The sequence below is a fragment of the Symphodus melops genome (genome assembly GCF_947650265.1).
Source record: "Symphodus melops genome assembly, chromosome: 15".
NCBI lineage: Eukaryota > Metazoa > Chordata > Actinopteri > Labriformes > Labridae > Symphodus > Symphodus melops.
In genome coordinates this window covers 17,649,233-17,669,039 of record NC_136705.1, presented here as the reverse complement: position 1 = coordinate 17,669,039, position 19,807 = coordinate 17,649,233, and the positions used below count along the sequence as shown (strand labels likewise).

Here is a 19,807-nt window from a genome sequence, read left to right as displayed (position 1 = left end):
AGCATTTGCATGAAATCAATAGCAGATGGCGGTCTGTGTCACCAATTTCATTACGCCGGGGTTGTTACAAAGATCATCTCCATGATAGATGAGATGGCGACATGTCGACATGCAGAGATCATGCTTGGCGCTTGGGCTGCTGCTGCACAACACTGAGCCATGTGTTCACCTCATACCAAGACGACTCTAAATGGGAGACTGGTGCTGTATGAGAAAATTAAAATTCTCCTCATGTGGACATTTCATACCTCTTTTTGGGTGCAGGATATCCTACCCTTCAGATCACGTGTGTGATATTTCTTAGGTCTGCATTTGCACTAGGGCATCATTATCATTGGAAAGCCACATCAAACAGAACACCTCTCCCAACCTTAGGTCTCGTCCTGTACTGTACGTCTCTCCGGCTGTGTTCCCAGCATGCCTGGCGGGTTGTGCAGGCCCCAGCTGAGGCAGAGGACAGGAGAGCGTGATGTATCACCCTGAGAGAGCCCACTGACAGCCTCTGATGATGGATGGCCTGATTATGGAGTGCTTTTTACACATACACAATTTACATCACACTGAGCAGCGGGGTCTGGCAGGGCTTCCGCGCAGTGCGCACACACACTCTCTCTCTCTCTCTTAACCGGGCGCGTGCACTTCCACACACATCCACTTCCACATATGCATGCTCCTGTGTGTACACATGTATGGGACAGCCACAGTGCGTAGATAAGAAAGGGGGAGGTGGAAATAACAAAAGAAAGAGGGCAAATTCCTCGCCACAGCCTTGTCATGTACGATCAATACGGCAGATCAATCCTTTATTAAGGAGAAGATGGCGTTCCCCCAAATAGCCAAGTGGACCTTTGTCGTTATGGGGACGCATGATGACACGTCAAATCAGATTTCCAGCAGTGTATGTTTGTGTGGCGTGGGGTTTATTCAGGTGTGCCTGTTGCCACAGGATTTGCAAGCTAGATCCTTGCTATCGATTAGCACCCTGCATTGTCCATGCTTGAACACATAATTGCTCCATTGGCTCACGCTCGAGCTGGCAATTACTGTATACAGGTTTTGGAAGAAGTGGTGCATGTGTCAGTACAAGGCTGCTGTATGTATGCGTGAGTAGGTACAGTATGCGTGCGTGTGTGTGTGTGTGTGTGTGTGTGTGTGAGCATGCTTGCATGTGTATCAAAGATGAGTGGGAACAAAAGAAAAGAGTGAGAAACATAAACGCTCGTTTTCCTGCGGTGGCTCCAAGGTTTGCGCTTCAGTAGGCCCGCTGCCTGTGTGTGTGTGTGTGTGTGTGTGTGTGTGTGTGTGTGTGTGCAGTGTGTGTGCAGTGTGTGTGTTTAAGGGGGGTGACGTTCACTTGCATTCACATTCTGTGGTGTTCGGCAGGTTCAGCGAGCTGTGCGGTGTTAATGCTGAAATTACATGCTGAGTAATGAGTGATGGGCCAAATTACAGGCTGAACAATGAATAGAGGCAGGCAGCTCTTATTAGTCTCCATAGAAAGCCATTGATTTATGAAGCGCCTTACTCGCCGGAGTTACTCTCCTGAAAATGATATCTACATTGAGAAGTGATGTTCTCTATTAAGTCGTTCCTTCCCCCTTTTACGCTGCTCACCTCCCTTCCACCCCTTCCCCTCTCCTTTCCTCTGCCCTCCCTCCCTTTTTCCTTGTCCTGCCTGTGAGTGTACACATGATTGTTTAGAATCAGGCGGAGCTGTAAGGAAGCCTTCAATTACCCATTAGGACTGTCAGACATAAAACGACCCCGCTCTCACCAAAGTCTGGGTTATGATTCATTTACTTTGTGCCTCTGATTCATCGCCCAATATGCCTCATGCCCCAGATTACTATTTGAGGGGTGGGAGAGATTAATGGCTCCATGGGATCTGCCGCCGTATTTCACAGGCCCACTGTTGCAGTACAGTTGGTGCAGAAGGGGTAAAATGACAGCAACTTACACTAGATCAATGTGTGGACAGCCTTTCACAGATTATTAAGGCTCTGTTAGATTAAAAGACCCCACTATGTAGTTTGCTGTAGTCAATATTCTTGGGCAGATAAAAAAAAAAAAGGGGGAGGGTCCCTGTGAAGGATTCTCAGGCTGATGTAGGTCATCACGGCTGTTAATGGAATAACACTCGGTGACACAAGTGTCAGAGGAGCCTGTGTCATTTTCCATCCCTTGCCTCCTTTGGAGTTGATGATGTTTCATAAAACGTCGTCCCACCCCTGAGGTTTCGATGAAATTAGGAATTCCGAAATGACTTTTGTTCTGTAAATTCCAACAGATTAGTTTCTTCCTGTCTTTGGTCGCTGGAATAGCTCTAATTTTCATCTTGTCTTTGTGTTTGTTTCAGCCCTGAATGAGCCAACCATCGACTATGGTTTCCAGAGGCTGCAGAAGGTCATCCCCAGACATCCCGGCGACCCTGAGAGGTTACCAAAGGTCAGTATAAAAAGCCTCTGCAGCAAAGTTTAAAAAAAAAAAAAAACCCAAAACACTGAACAGCAATGAAACAGAGCTGTCTGCCTTTTAATGCCTTAATGCTCTGAATGTGACGAATAAACAAAACATTAGCATCAAGGCAGCGCACTGTGACCCCAAACCGTGACAGCTTTGCTTCACATATGTGGCTTACCCTCTAACCAGCGTGGTAATGGTATTGGTTTTGTGTGTGGAGAGAGGCGTAAACTCTCTGTGTGGTAAAATAGCTCAATCAGGCGTTTTCCTCTCCAGTAGTCTGTGGAGATGGTAATCTGGTCAGAAACGACGTCTGCACCCTCATTACCCCACTCATGTTTTCCTTTCATTTTCTGCAGCTCGATTTGGTTTAATCTTTTGTTTACAGAACCCTGTGCCGTAAACCCCCTAGTCTTACTGCAGCTAATAGACAAAGACTGCATGTTATTATGCTTCGGCTTTCTTATTGTTTTCTTTTGAACCTGGGTGAAGGAGTTGAAAGCCACATCAGTTTTAGTCACACTGTTGTGACACATGAATAGGTTGCCATATTGAAAGACCTGAACATGAAAACTAAGCTTCTTCTTCTTTTCTTTTTCTTTTTTTTTATTTGCCTCCCTCTGCAGAAACTCTTTGATTCTTTTACTTTTCTCATTCCCTTTGATTCTTTTATTCCTCCCGTTTCCTATTGATAAAATCTATCTGTGTGTTTTCACTAATTGCTACCCTGCCAGTAACAATTTTGGTGACTGACGTTCCAGATGTGTCAAGTGTAATAATATGACTGATTAGTCCATTCAAAAGCCCTCGGCATGCAGTAAAGCGGTGGCCACCTTGGAGTTTTAATAATACTGTAAAACCTTTAAAGACCTTATCTATTAAATCCCAGCATGCAACACAGCAATATCATTAACGTCCAACGGACAATTTAATAAAGAGCAGACTGTGTGGTAGCTACAGACGTTTGACCAAGGCAATGTGGAGAAATGGAACATCACAGCTAGTCCCTGCTTCGGTATATGAAGTGTTTCAATTAGACCTGGTCCCTGTGGAGACAGGAAACAACACCTAGACATGAAATGTTGCTCTAATTTCAACTGTAAACGTGGACCAAAAGGTAAAGTACACTTACCTTTAATATCCACATGGCTTTCTCTATCTCCGCAGGCTTCACTGACCAAACTAGCTACACACACTGTTTCAATTTTATAAAGCCACAGTGTCTTTGTGAAATCCACATCCTTTCAACGACGAGCGCAACAATGTTAAACACGGCTTTTATTACACAGAAACCTCACCTCTTTCCTTGAATACAAAGTCGCTGTTTGGTTGGGAGACAGATTTTGACACTGAACCCAAGATTAGTTTCCTGGCTGTGTGTATACTTAATATAGCACGGTCTCCCAGCCCTTTGCATGAAACAATCACAGAGTGAGATGAAACCCTGCACTTCCAATAAACAACATAAATATTTGATTTGCTCTCTAATGGACCCAAATATGGGGTTCAGGGGGCATGTAAATGATCCCACCGAGTGATTCGTCATTGTTAAGCCTGCCATCTGAGGGTCAGCTCTCGGGGTCAAAAGCACATTCCCAATAAAGCAGCCGGCGGCGGGCTGCGGCTGGCATGTACATTTGAAATGAGAACAGAAAACGGCATATAGAGAACAGCCATTACAGGGTGCAGGTGAGGGTAGGGAGACTCTATAAAAAGAAGATAAAGCTGGAGGACGCACGGTGTGCATTAGCAGAAAGGCAAATCGACACCAGGCCCACTCACCGCCTCTATACCCCCCCCTCCCATGACTTCACCCTCCAGTTGATAATATTACTGCGCTATATTGATTTCCACCAGCCTTCTCCCTGGGACCAGTAAGACACGTGGTAATTGTAAGGAGACAGAAAGCCAATATGGGAGTGCTCATGGATAGCAAGGGATGCACGCTAATATTGTTGCTACACAGAGAAAAAAGGGGGGAAGCTGCCTCTGATTGAAGTTTACCTCGTAATTCTAAGACAACATCGTAGATGACAGTCTGACCCTGTGGGAGGAGTAGAGATATAAAAATTCAATGCAAAGTCCAGGGTGAATATGAAAGTAATAAGTGTGAGCAGTCAAGTGATGAGAAAGGAGATTGGTTTGCGGGCATCGCGTTAAGTGAACAGAGACTTTGGAATTCACCCTCCTTTTTAAGATCTTGTTATAAAACAATTTTCTATTCATAATATAAAAAAGACAATTTATAATACCATTTTGTGCCCTCTGGCAGTAATGGACAAATAGACTGGATATCACATTATATCACACTCAATTTCTCTCTTCTGTAACAAATTAGATTCATTATGAAATTAAAAGTGGAAACTCAATATTGTTTTATTATTAAGCTGATTGCTTTTGATTCTTTTCTTTCCTCCCAAAATGAGCATAAGCCCATTCTTTTCCAATTCTTTGTGTAATCCACAAGGAGAAAATATTACAAATGTGTTCATGTCAAGCAATTACCCATGTATTTAAATGAATCTCTCTTCCTGTGCTCTTTGAAGTACCTTCATCTAATGGCCCTATGCTTCTAAATGCATTCATTACCTCAGGCTAGAGCTAACAGAGTAATTGCCTTACAGTTTTATAATGGCATTAGCACTCCAAGCTACATAACCTAGGCCCTCTTTTATTAACTGTGATAATATAAATACAACATCCATGTTAATCTAGCGCTTGAAGAATCACATTGGGGCTGTTTCAGAGCACGTCTGCTCATTGTTAGATATTTTTTAGAACACATCATTTGTTATGGCTTCCTCTCATTTTTCTCGGCGATAACGCCAAACAGCCTCTAAATCTTGGGTGATCTGTCATCGGAGCGGCGCCCCGTTTAAACAGTTGTTGAACACGAGACCTTTATGCAAAGCAAGGCGAAACAAAAGCAGAAATCTGTCACGCGTTTGTCACAGAACAACAGAAATCATTTGAGGCCTTTAATTGTTTCAATTTAACATGGTGTGTTCTGATATGTCTCCATGACAAGAAAGCCAATTACACTTATGCTGGAGTAGTATTGAGATTTACATGGAAATGCCCTCAGAACACTATTCCGTGTTAATCGTATTCACAGCGTGAGCTGATACGCATGAAAGCGTCTCGTCAGAAGAAAACAAACTTCTTCCTTGATTGGGTGCAGCACTTCTCATCATCCGCCGATATGACTAGGTTGCCACTTAAGCATAGCCTTGCGAGTCAGCTCGGTTAGTTAAGACACCACGCGGTAAACGACAGATTAAGGATGAGAGGCAATATCGTTTCCTCTCCTCCTTTTTTCCAAGCTGTCCTTATGTCACTGCTGCAAAGTACCATATGGACAAGGAGGGAGAGGACGTTTTACAGAGAATGAAACATGGCTTGTGAACGAGACAGTCTTAATTGCTTTAATTGTTGTTTAAAATTGAGAGCCATGTAGGAGATCTTGAAATATGATAGAATAGATTATTGGTAATTATTAACTGCAGACAAAAAGAAAGAAAGCCACTTTATCTCACTCAGCGAGAGAGAGAGAAATCTGTTCTGCCTGATGAGAACACATCAAGACAGCTGGTCCTCTCATTTAGTCTACCTGCCTCACGACAACCATAATTCTTTATTTGTATGCAAACTAGATGCATGCAACGTTGAGCATACACACCAATTTCAGAGGTAAATGCCCATTCTAAGAGCCACCCATCCGGTAACTTGGGGTGGATTAAGCGATATGTTTCTATAAGAGAGCATGGCACACGCTGGAAGTGGCTTCTACAGTGATTCATCTTGATAAATCAAGGAGTGCGCTAGATATGCTCCTCTGGATGAAAGGGCCCATACACACACTCCGTACACACTACATACGCTGTGCCTTGGAAACGCAGGCCAAGTCTTGGAGGCCGCTGTTTGAAGGCGCGAAGGCTGTGTTTACATTCATTTACGGCAGCTGCCGTCTTAATCCCACACTGCTATTGCCAAGTGATGGAACACTTCAGACAAATTACCGAGGCCCGCAAAAGAAAACACAGCGAATGTGGGAAGAAAACAAGCACCATCTGAGATGTTTCTGGTGACAGATTTGCATTGCTTTTAACCAGAGTTCTAACAGCACAGTCGACAAATCTCTGCTCTACAGCAGGTGACAACAAGCGAGCATTTTAAAAACACACGCAGCAGCCATGTCTGCAACTTGCCTTTGTCAGATTAGATGCACTCAAAAAGGAGAAGAGGGTTTTCATTGAGCATATTGCCTTCTGTATTATGGAAAACAAAGAGAGCAGCCTGGTTGCTTGAGAGGGATTTAATTGTAAGTGCTGAATTCAAAGAGCAGATAAAGACACACAAACGGGCCAAACCCCACCTTGCTCAAAGCCCAAAACCGAGTGGGGGGAAACAGGATCTGGGGCCAACTCATTCTCAGTGTTAAGAGCCAAAGCAACACAGCTAATCCGCATTGTCAAGCGGGGGCAAGCATGCAGACATGGATAAGACCACATCCTGAGCATCCGTGTCCCCAAGGCACAAGCACCCAGCTCTTGCTGGATGGGAAGTCATTTGTGAAGTCCTTTGCAACAGCCAGTCAAAGAGGTTAATTGAAAAATTCCTTAATGTCATTACAACAGAACTAGATTAACCCAGAGCTAATTCACTTTATTGTTCTGAAGAGAGGGGACGCAGTGCTGAACTCCAGAGCAAACGTGGAGCCCAGAATCAGGGGTGAGGTGTTGTTTTTAAAGGACTATGCCAGTTTAATTAAGATAGGGAACATTATTCACTGCTCTGCATGGTTGGAAGGAGCAAAGTGGTGGTGCTGTATAAAAGCAGCGCCTGTGCCTCTTAAATCAGTGCCGGCTTTTATTTAGCGCTTGAATATGTAAACCTTTTCCGAAGCTCTGCACGAGCCTGCTGGGTAATGTTGCTTTGGATATTGTTTGTTACAGTGCGGACCACTGGGGTCTCAAACATAATCTGTGTGGGTCTTAACATTTACTCTTTCTGTTTTCTTCATCAGGAGGTGTTGCTGAAGAGGGCGGCTGATCTCGTTGAAGCCCTGTATGGAATGCCCCACAACAATCAGGTCTGTATGGACGCAGCTGCCTCAGCACACTTAAACCTCCGCTAAATGTGAAAACCATTGAAAATGTACTGATAGGATCACCAAAGGGTATTTTCAACCACTATATCTGGAGCTATGTAGGCTACATGCGCTCACCATATAGCCATGAACTATGCATCAAAGCAACAAAAAAAACAACAACATACAGCTATAAAAAAAACACTTGAATAACAAAACCTCTGCCTTCTCTGCGCTTCTCAGGAGATCATTCTGAAGAGGGCAGCTGACATCGCCGAGGCCCTGTACAGCGTTCCCCGCAACCACAACCAGATCCCCTCGCTCGCTAACACAGCCTCCCACGGCATGATGGGAGTCAACTCCTTCAGCAGCCAGCTAGCAGTCAATGTGTCTGAGTCACAAGGGAATGACCAAGGTATGTAATTTAGGGTATGGTGCCATAACTTACCGGTGTACAAAAAAAAAAAAAAAAAAAGTGGGGTCCAGGGACTTGTGGGAGGTCCTTGGGGGGGGCTTCAGAAACATAAAAGTAGTTATATTCCATTTTTTTAATCATTAAAATCAAGGCACAGAAAGAAATGTTGTTGTTGAAGACTGTTAAACTGTTTCATTTGCATGAACATAACAGACTGAAACAAGTCTAAGTAAATGATTTTTTTTAATAAAACTGTCATGTGCCGTTTGTGCTCGAATGAAGCGATTTGATTGCTGCAAAGAAAATACAAAAAAAAATAAAATAAAAAAAGTCATACTCATTTACTGTCATCAGAAAACATCAGGAAGTACTGTACTAAAGGAAAGAAATGAACGACTTTCCCTTTTCCTTCTCCCTCCCGTGTTTTTTAGTGGGTTACAGCCGGAACACCAGCAGCGTGTCCCCCCGGGGCTACATCTCCAGCAGCACCCCGCAGCAGTCGAGCTACAACACCGTCAGCAACAGCATGAATGGCTACGGCAACGCCGGCATGAACCTGGGAGTGCCAAGCTCCCCTGGGTTCCTCAACGGATCCTCTGCCAACTCCCCATATGGAAGTGAGTAGCTTGCCACTATCGCTACACCGTAGTAGCACTAAGCTGCCGCTGATTTAATTCCAGCTCCCACATTCGTTTTCACTTCTATGAATCACCTCTGACAGGGTTATAACATTATTGATGGTGATAATATATTACTATTCATTCACAGGGAGCTTGTTTGGGTTTTAGTACTTTGGAGAGCACACACATGAAGCTCAGACTAGGAGAAATATGCTTTTTTTTTTATGCGTATTTTTCATCGTATGCCACCTGTATTTGTTCAACTGGACAAGATGTTGATGGTAGGGGCCTGTGAGTGCTGATCGTGTATCCCCCCTGGCAGTAATACTATCCTCGCCTTACCTTAACTGCCCTCTCCCTCTTGAGCACTACTCACAGCACGTTTTCACTCTCTCCCTCCCTCCTTTCCATCCCTTCTGCCTCCCTATCGTCTCCACAGTTAAACAAAAGAGCGCCTTCGCCCCTGTGGTCCGACCCCAGGCCTCCCCACCCCCCTCCTGCACCAGCGCCAACGGCAACGGACTGCAAGGTGAGCCCCCCTCACCCCCTCATCCCTTCCCTACGGACTACTGGTCAGATACCGCTGCTCAGGCCTCTGTCCGGTTTGGTGAGGGATTAATCATTACAAATATATGCATTTTGACAGGCCAATTTACACCTTTCAGTTCACACACACACACCTACACACACATGCACACACACACGCACACACACACACACACACACACACACACACATGCACACACACACACAGAACATATCATCTCACACTCATATGCAAGTACAGTATAGAAACAAGCAAAGACGCCGCGTGCACGCAAATGTGCCTCCTTGTTGCCCTTTCATACAAATGATCCCCTCCGATGTCGCAGGAAAAGACCCTTCCCAGAATTGTTTTAGTAATTATGTTTATTAGGTTTTGTGCATGTGTCATGACCAACATGATTGCTTTGAAAACAAGCTTAGCCGTAGTGTGTGCCCCAAGATTAATAACATTGGGCTTAATGAAGTGGGAAATTAAAGTTCATCTTGCTACACGTTCATACTTATTAATACATGTTGTGCAGAAATTAATGAGCAATGCCTTGCCATCATCTGCGCTGGCAAACTTAAAAGCATTTCAAGCATGACTCTACAAATATACTCAGAGCAATATAATAATATATCATCCCAGCACTTCACTAGTCGCCTAATTGTTAAAACGTGTGAAAATACTGAATATATAAACTCTGTGGGTGAGGTACAGTTGCTAATGATATCCGAAGCAGATGGTCTCGGTAAAATAAGGGAAGCTACCTTTGATCTTGCCTAATCTCTCTTAGATAATGACACGAGGAACGACTCAGAGAAATGTAGGACTAATGCAGCTGTACAGTGGAGGAGGAGGAGACAAGGGGAGGAGAGGAAGCGTTGGAAAGGATCAGATGGGGTTGGGTGGAGGGGTGGGGGTCCTGAGGAGTGTCTTATACTGTAGCATTGTGGGAAGTGACCGTGTTGTTGCTCTGCCTTCACCACGGCCGCATCTCTGGGGAGTCTGGGCCGCTGTTTGCCATTACCCCAACGCCAGGAGAAATATCACACATAGCGAGACTGGCATGCTGGGGGCTGAAATGTCAGAGCAGGAGGGAGGTTTTCAAACTCTCTCTCCCTCCCTCCCCCCCCTCCTCCTCCACCTCCCCGTTAGGAGGGCGTGCAGCAGAAGGCCGGCGGACACTGCAAACACTCACAGGCACATACGCAAACAGGCACATTAAGGCTTACATTCACGCACTTGTGCAGTGTCAGATGGCTAGGCTCACATGCACACACGCACACACACACACATACATACATACATACACACACACACACACAGCACTCAGACATATGCATGCACACATTTAATGACAATGATTTTGTAAATTTTCATATGAATATTCAAACCTGTTTTAGCCCAAAAACTAATCTTTTCTCTCCTCTTTCTGTTTTTCTGCAGCCATGTCCGGCCTGGTCGTCCCTCCTATGTAAATGCACTTTCATCATCTCAAGCACCAGTCTACACACTTCACAGGACAACCCAACACCCCCCACCCCCACCCCCACCCCCCCCTCAAGCACACAGCCAAATGCTGGTGTAATGTATAGTACCTACCACTTGTTCTGTTTTGTAAACATGAAGAAAAAAAGAAAAAAGACTTTTAAAAACCTGCAGAAAAAAAAAAAAGGATTTCATGTGGAACGTTTTTTTTTTCTTTTTTCTGTGGGAGTTGTGTATGGACCGTCTTCCCCACCCTCCCCACACACACACAAACACAAACACACACTCACACACACATTAACCACCCTTGAAGAGGATACGGGATGATGAAGGGTTTATTTTGTATACCTGTCGGGTTGTGCTTCGGCCTTGGACGCGTCCAATCAACCACGTACTCTGATACTGGAAGCGACTCTGTGGACTCACCATCTGGTTGTAAAGTAAAAACACTGATGTACAGTACATTTGCCAACGAACTTCAGAAATTGTTTTTTTCTGTTTCAACTCTCTTTTAATAGATTCACAACAGTTGTGTGTCTTTATAATGTGACTTTTTTGTATTTTTATGTGTGAGAAAAATACACAGGGGCCAAGACAATTTCAACTGGAAAATATATGAGATATATAAATGTAGAAAAATTGTTCATTAAAGTACAACGAATAGGAGTTAAAAAAAAGGGGCGGGGCTGGGTGGGGAAGGTTGTACCATGTTTCATTCCTGCATTTTAACTTAAATTTTGTAATTTATTGTAGCTAGAAATCATCTTCAAAAGTGAAAAAAAAAAATCCTCTCTGATTCAACAAGCACACGGACGTGTACAAAACACTGCTCTGTTGAAGAATATGATGAACCTCCATGTCTAGAGCTTCCTTTTCAAGCAAGTGTGTTTTGCCATGTTTTTCAACTTTTTTGCTAGCACTGTATATTAATGCATTCCTAGGCTACTGTGAAGTCTGTTTCTTGTTGATGAGGAGCAGTCTCTCCCTTCTAGCTCCAACTCCCTTATGTGTTTTCTATGTGGTTAAAAAAAATTGTAGACTATTGTGATATTGCCAAACTTGTGCTAAATATTTATACATCTGTCTTTTTCATGTTCTTTTAGATCAACAAAAAAAAAAACATTTAAAAAAAAAAAACCCCGAAAACCCATTGAGAATGTAGGAGTATAGTTGTTCATTGTCATCTTCTGTTCAAACACACACTTGCGCTCACTGAGGGAAATTTTGTAACATATCAACTATAAATAATGTATTTATCTCTGAAATTTTGTATATTGCTTTTCATTATGTATGTATTAATCGTCATGCCCTTAATATAGTGATGCAGCACAGATAATTCAGCCAAGAATTGTTGCCTTCATTTTTTTTCTTTTTGTATTTGATGAAATGCAATGTGCATATATTTCATGTGTATCCTCAAAAAATTTGTGTTACTCCGTCAAGACTCTCTGTCCATTTTTTTAAAGGGGAAGTCAAACTTCATTGTTTATTTTTATATTGATTTTAAATTATCTATACAGACCATTTTTGGAGAAAACTTTGTTGGTTGTATTGTCAAATAAATTGTTTGTGACCCATATGATAGTTGTTAAGATCCAATAGAGACTAATGTGCATGAGGGACAACCTTGGAGCAAAAAAAAACACTCCATTTGTGGTTGTATTTTTTTTTTCTGTTTTGTAGAATGTATAGAAGTCATTTTTACTCACCACTTATGACTCTGCCACATAGCTTACATGTGTTTACAGGGAAGAAAACGTTTAAAAATGTCAACATTTGGAATGGAAACAGAAATGAATAAGTGATGTTTTATTAAAATTTTCAGTAAAAACACAATAGCTCCTCAACTGTGGACTTCCTTCAGTTCAAAGTGCAGTTTGGCTGGCAGACAAACTGACGAGCAGGACAAAGAAAAAAAAAACAGTAAACACTGCTGAGGACAAACCTGTGACACGTCTGTAAGTTGTAGTGTTTAGACTTTGCCATAGAGATAACTGTTTGAAACCTGTGGAAAAGTGTAACATCCATAAAAGATGAAAACTGCTCTTTATAGTCATATTCTTTCAGCACAGCACTCTGACATTGTGACATATTCCTACTGGTCTCTGTATCAGCATACCCTGCATCTGTGGTGCTTCAAAGGTTCATTGTAGTCATTCATAAACAGTGCAAGCTTTTTATTCAAAGCAGCCCAAATGGGGCTCATTCAAATCCCACATTTCATTGCATTAAGCCACCTAGTTAATAAAGAATCAATACATTGAAAGAGCAAGGTTATCCTTTGTCTATAAGGGCTGGTATCGTTTTGAACCTCTCATAGTTGGAGCGCTGAAAGGGGGGGGGGGGGCCGCTGTGAAATCTATACTCATCAAGTGGGTCAAACAGGAGGGGAGAAGTGTTTGAGGGAAGAATAGTAGCTCTCCTTAAAAACAACTGAGCATCTTATCTGGCATCCAGAGTGGTCGCCCAGAGCAGGTCACAAAATGTCAATTTCTCATCAAGGCAACATTGTCCGAGGCCACCTCTCCCTCTAATGCACAATTAAACGCCGGCGAACCTGAGTGGCAATCAGCATATCACAGCTTATTATGTCAGCCGGCATGCACGGGTGGAGGATCTGACGGTGCAGGGGAGATAGTCCAGGAGCTGCTGATAGCGCAAAGGACAGATACACTCAAAAAAAGACAGATTTAATTTTCTGCAGCGATCGCCCCGTGCTTCAAATCGTTCCCTCGATAATCCAATGCGTCTGATAACAATGGGCACACATGGGCTTTCTTTTCCTGACATTGCACTATCTGCTTCTGATACACAGGTTTGGATCTATCACCTTGCCCGCTCTGGTCTATTTAACGATTTGTCGGTTTAAAAAACCCCCCAAAAAACAGAATTTTGGCAGAAAGGGACGATCTTTTGTCTTAGCTTTTCAAAATAAAACCAAAGAGAGTGTACCTCATAACAAAAATAACAACCAGCCTGTGTGTGTGTGTGTGAGTGAGAACAACAAAAAAAGACACATAAAGAACAATTGTGAGGGTAAAAGTACAATCAAAAATGACTGATGAAGTTTGCTCTGTTGTTGCCAGTTTTAAGAGCTCCGAAGCCTCGCAGGCAGGCTGGAGGAACACTAGATTGTCTCAGCAGGTTTCCCTGTACCCAACGAGCAGCTCCCAGCTCTGCCACACCACTCAATCATCGTGAGAGCCTCTTTTATTGGAGAACTCTAATGGCCACCCTCCACCATGATCTTAATGTGTGCATTAAATATTTATAAATCCTGGGTCAATAATGCCCCATAACCAGAGCCTGACAGACCCCCACCGAACCATGTGGCTGCCTCGCCTCTCAAACACAGGGAGAGGTCAGCGGGTCACGCAATCAAAAGAGAGCGAGCCTCGCCACATCCATATGTTGCCACTCTTATCAAGACTTTCCTCAGTACTGGTTATCTGTCAAAGGAAAGAAATATTGAAAGCAATATCGATCTTAACTAGCCTTGTGTTGCCGAGGGCCACGCTTCTAACATCTGCTCGTGCATTGTTAGATTTAAAAAAAGAAGATGAAGAAAAAAAACCCTCCTCCCAATAAGTGGTAATATTAGACTCTGTGTGACACACGCTGACGAATAACCGACTTTTTAACAAGCATCGCCGGAGATTTTTCTTCCTTTTTTTTTTTTTTTAAAGCTGATATACGAGTATTTCTTAATTAGTGCCGGGTTAATTGTGCAGCCTGGCATCTGCGTGGGTGACTCAGTAGCTTTATACATGACGATATCCAGGCTGCGCTCCTGTGCTGTTCAGGTGAAAGATTGTGCTCTGGTGATAGCGCCACACAAAAGAGCGACCGGACAATGAGCCAGTCAATGGAGAGCTCCCAGTTGAAAGAGTCACAATGGCCGTGCATGCTGGGAATTGGGGCTGGATGATATAAAGGAATGAAACCTTCATTGAGGCCGTGGAGGACAAGCATTCAGAAAAGAGAGGTTTTTTTTGTTTGCTCTTTATCAATCGGCCGTTTCCCATGAGAAAAAACAATTGAAACTGACCTTAAAAAGAGAATATTACCTTACGCATACACTGCCTATAAAACTCTTGTTGAGGGGCTTATGCATGCACTTTTAATGGCGCTTGATGGGATAATGCCTGCGCGCAAATGTGTACAGTATAAAGAGAGGCCGTAAAACTAAAAGCTGGACATAGTTTATCTGCTCGATGGGCAGTGCTGAGAAGTCCATTTTGAGGATTTGCTCTTGGACGGACCGGATTTGTGTAACGCTGAGTTGTGTTTCGTGAAGAAAAAAAAGAAAGAAAAAAAAAAGCGGCCGCAACTCATGAAGTTTATACACAAGTCGGATACGGCTCGACTCATAAAAAGTGCACAGCTCCACATCATAACTTCAAGATGACAATGGATCAAAATACAGCGTCTGACCTTTTTTTTTTTTTTTGGAACAGTTCTACGTTTAAATCAAAACAGGGGACTCTGACCCTTTTTTTTTTTTTTTTTTATCAAACAGTCCCACATTAGCGCAGCCTCCTGTCAGTGAATTGGCACATCAGATAAGACACATCTCCCCTGCTACTATACACAGGGAGGCAGCTTTGCAAGGAAGACTCTAGATCCTTGCACAAGATTTCCACTTCACTCGCTGCAGTCAAGGAGGATGAGCAAAGTATCCCTGTGCTTCAAAATCCATTAAACTTGTATTTGGGTGTCATTTGATACTTCATCAATGTTTCAGTGCATTTCAAACCCACAAATGCAGGAAGAAATACAGTGTTCACTGTATTTTTCTTCTATGAACTCCACTTTGTCCAAAAAATTAGCCTGTAAAGACTGCCTGGTCAGGGAGTGTGAGGCTGTGGTGATAAAATAATATCACTTGAACTGTACTTTTCTGCCACAGTCTCCAGCACATAGAGCTCCTTTCATAGCGCCCCTCTGTAGTGCTTTGTCCAGTAGTTCTGGATATGATATCATCTATTAATAATGTATTGGCAATGGATTACATAAAAAGGGACCAGAAATAACATCCAATATTCATGCCCCCCGAGCTTGACTGTGTCCAATCCGTTTGGCCCATAAAACCTTAGCCCCATTTCCATATCCGCTGTGGGTCACGACAGGTCTGCCTCACAAAGGCTCACAGAACAGCTCGACTCAGGAAAAGGGCAGTAAAAAAAAAAAAAAAATCGGGTGGATTTCTGCGCCCCTTATGAAACAGGCCCCCCTCTGGAAAAAAAAAAAGAAGAAGTGAAAAAGCCCTTTTCCGATTTCAGCGCCTGTGAAAAACCTGGTACTGTATTTTCCTCTTTAATTGTGCCACTTGAGAAATTGACGTGCCTCTGAAACATGGCATGAATCTCACAGTTATTGCAGTCCCCTTGGCAGGGAATGTTGATACAACATCTGCATGCTATAGAAAGTAATGGAAGTAGCAGAGGTGGCAGCTGCAACTCTACAGGAAGTGTGCCATTTTCAGGCAGTGCTGCTGTGAGAACCACTAACTGCCAGCCTGGTCTTGCAGGCGGCTCTGATTGCCAGGACACTATGACAAACACGCAGGGGCTGGGAGTGTTGCATCCTGGGGGATGACAGCTTCTGTTTGATTGTCAATAAGGCTCATTAGCAGAAAAAATGGAGAATGTGAAAAGAGATTAAATGGCTTGAGACTGGGTCCCCCTCATGTTTCATTACAGGGGATTTATCAGCGCCTTTATTTCATCAATTCCACACAGCCAAAAAGAGAAAAACACTTACTGGTTTTCCCTAAAAGTAAAGATTCATCTCTATTAAATCCAGATATTTCCAGACTTAATAATAAACTGAAAGCTACGGAATCAAAAGAGAGCCAACAAGTGCTAATCAAGCCCTTTAAACACCGCACGCGCACCTTACATAAAGCGCTCCTCTTCCGCTCCGAGCCACTCTCATCTTAAGAACAGTGGCGGATGTTTCTCTCCGTCTTAGGGAGGAACGGCCAACAAAGCAGCGTGTAAGGGCCTTTCCCTGAAGAGTCCTTGTCACGCCGCGCCAAACCTCTGTGATTATCGTTGTTTTTGCAGAGAGTGTCCATGCCTGCCAATACCGCTGTTCCATAAATGAATTTGGCCCCTCGTCAACGAATTACCTAACACGCAGAACTGTGTATGTGTCACATCCAATTCCAACTCACCGGCTTTGCTGGTGTGTGTCAGCTGGAGGACTTAATCATCAATCGTCAATCATAATAAGCGAAGCACATTGATAGGGCTCCCTCTTTTTTTTTTTTTTTTTTCCTCCCTCTCCTGCTTCTGTTAAATAAAGTGTAAAGGGAGAAGTTAAAGCTGACCTTGTTAAATTGGGACCACAATTTACATTCCTAATTTAGTGTATGGATTAATTAGTCTTGTGTGTGTATCAGTTTCCTGAGCTATATACACTTGATCAAATCATCGCTGGCGTTCATAGAGAAAGCTCTGGAAGGAAATCTGTCAGTCTAATCTGGAGCTTTTTTTTTTTTTTTTTCCCTCATAACGGGCTTTGCATGTTTTTAGCTGCAGACTTTTAATTAATTCTTAATTGGACAATCTTTAGAGAGGACTTTTTCCAACATTAGCTGCTAATCAATAACCTGCATCTCACATCATACAAAATTAATCAGGGGGACCTGTTATCAGGATTTAATGCAACCACATTCTCTCACACACACACACACACACACACGGAACATGCTAACTGGCAAAGCTGCATTTTGCACAAGGCAGAGGAATCTGGCTCATATTTTCCCTCGCCCTGATCCAATCCACTCCTCTCCCCCGTCATATAGATCGGAGTCTGCGGGGGCCAGAGGCGCTGACAGAGCCCAGATGCTCCCAGTCTGTCTGGGGGGACTGGGGAGACTGGTGCCATGGGGTCCTGGAGCCTCTGAAGTGCCGCCCCTCCGTCAACATGACCAAGGCTAGACCTGCACTTTCTCTAGGCTGAGACACTCTCCTTACCATGCTGACAAGCCCGCGCTGCACAGTCACAGATTGATACATGCAGGGATACACGCTCGCAGGAGCCCGCTCTCACGTTATGCATGGCCGTTCATCAGCCGGTCCTAATTAGAGACCCCCAGACCAGCACTCGAGTTCAGAAGGTTACAATGACACACTGATACAAGGTTACCGACGTGCACACGCTCGCATGCTGATACCTCTCAGGGTTTCTTTTACTTTCCCATTTAATCCTGCTCTGTCTCATCATCACTGTCCTAAACCTTGCTCATGCCGGGGGGGGGGGGGGGGGGGGGGTCTCTTTGTTCTTAAAAAACAAAACAAAAAGAGAAAAAAAAAAGGCACCATATGAATCCTCCATCCTCCCTCGTCCTCTCTCAAAACACAAAGATCATTACAAGAGCATCAAAGTGTGCCATGTTTGAGATGATACTCGTCTTTGTAGTTGCGGCGTAGCGTGGAGTGTGTTGGTATTAGATGCTGCTGTGGCAGCTGTCGTGGCTGGCTGCGCGGTGCCTCGGTGTCAGGGCCTCCGAGGCCCCGGCTGTCCCGGCAGACAGACAGACAGAGGGGGAGGAAACCTGATAGTGCAGCCAAGCCCCAGTCTAATGTCTGTCTATCCAGCTATCTTTCCCTGTGCCTATCTGTCTGACTGACTGACTGTTGGACGCTGCCTATCTGCATGTCGGATACTCTTCTGGCTTCCCGGCAGCATTGCTCAGCTTGCACTTTATTTCTTCCAAAAAAAACCCCCCAAAAAACAACTTTCTGATTTCTTTTAAAGCAGAGAAACTTTTAAGGGAGAATAAAAGTGGCTGTTTATGAATCACTGATGTGGCTGCAGGATTAACTTCTGCAAAGGTCCCCTCTAAGCCCTGGACTTTTACCAAGGGGTTGCAGGTTGTGATAACGTTTGAATTATGAGTCGACATGTATGAGGAGCAAGAGATGGCAGCGCGGGGTGTGTTTGTTTTTGATGTGGGGAAAAGAAAATTGTTCTATAATGAGGAGAGGTGCAAGGATATGAGATGGGAAGTGGGGAGTTGGAGACAGGATATAAGTTATGAGAGGGAAACTAATGTTGGGAAATGCAGAAGTAGTTGTTGTTGTATAAGCTAAAATGTATCTTATGACTATCCTCTAAGATTAATACAGCCCGGCCAGGTCAAAAAGCCTCGAATGCTGCGAGTGCCACCAAGTAAATCCTCGCTCTTTCTGGGGGCTCAAATGAGTGTGTGTCGTATGTGAGGGGAGTGCGTGTGTGTGTGTGTGTGTGTGTGTGTGTGTGTGTGTGTGTGAGGGGGTTAATAAATGTTGAATCAAACGCCGCACGAGACACTCACACTCCTTAAGGGTTGCCCATTAGCGGTGTGTGGGTGCATGGGGAGTTTATCAGTGTCTGGGTGATTTATGAAGTCAGACTCAATATCATCCACTTCACCCACACACATATGGACATACACATGTGCACACACCAACACGCATGGCCACATGCTCACATGCTCGCACACACACACACGCACACAAGCACGTGCACGAGCGTGCAGCACGTGCACTCCTGCAGCCTCTCTCTCTCTCTCTCTCTCTCTCTCTCCCTCGGAAGTGGAAGCAGATATTAGGCCAAAATTAAAGGTTTCACAGAGATTAACAGTGCGGATGATGAGATCGTCTCAGCCTCTTTTTAATCGAATTCCTTTTTATCTCGGAGCCAGCATGATACGGAAGTGGTACACGTGAACCTCCAAATAATGCAGACATAATAATAATAACACGGCTGCTAATGCAGATCACCACTTTAAGGTTGTGAAAATGTAAGAAAAGACGGCTAAAATGAAAGGTGGGAAATTATTTTTAAAGGGGTTCCTCTGCTACCTAAGCAATTACATGGCCAATTACGGACAGCATGTCTGCGGCTTTGATGTCGGACTTGTTTTTTTTTTTACATCAACCACAGAAGTCTGCCGACATCAGTATCTCTGGTTGCTAAATTCGTAGCATTCCTCAGAATTTACTTAGCCACGAGCGAAAAAGAAGGAGGGTGCTTACAGTGCACTTCAGAGTGCGCCTGGCTTAAATGGGACCCCTTGTGGCTGTGTCACAGCTCCCTTCGTTAGGGGGCTGACTGTAGCCTGTAGTCACCACAGGCATCATTAGCCCTCTGTGAAACCAAAGACTGAGTCTCATTCTTCATCTGCCTGTCTGCTGCCTCAACATCTCCACTGC

The 19,807-nt window shown here is 43.9% G+C and overlaps 1 protein-coding gene across 4 annotated transcripts in view; it reads left to right on the top strand.

The window, feature by feature from the left end:
- The window catches only part of LOC306835921 (transcription factor COE3), a 68,955-nt gene extending 56,426 nt beyond the window's left edge, over positions 1-12,529 (top strand). For 2 of the 4 annotated variants that reach the window (XM_079362722.1, XM_079362721.1), the window contains exons 11-16: positions 2,357-2,445; positions 7,487-7,552; positions 7,793-7,964; positions 8,396-8,581; positions 9,024-9,191; positions 10,560-12,529. In XM_079362722.1, the coding sequence (XP_079218848.1) occupies positions 2,357-2,445; positions 7,487-7,552; positions 7,793-7,964; positions 8,396-8,581; positions 9,024-9,191; positions 10,560-10,591 (713 nt within the window). In that variant the 3' untranslated portion in view covers positions 10,592-12,529. The remainder of the gene's footprint in view (positions 1-2,356; positions 2,446-7,486; positions 7,553-7,792; positions 7,965-8,395; positions 8,582-9,023; positions 9,192-10,559) is intronic. The other 2 variants (XM_079362724.1, XM_079362723.1) reach the window with 1 other exon arrangement.
- Positions 12,530-19,807: the final 7,278 nt, after the last annotated feature.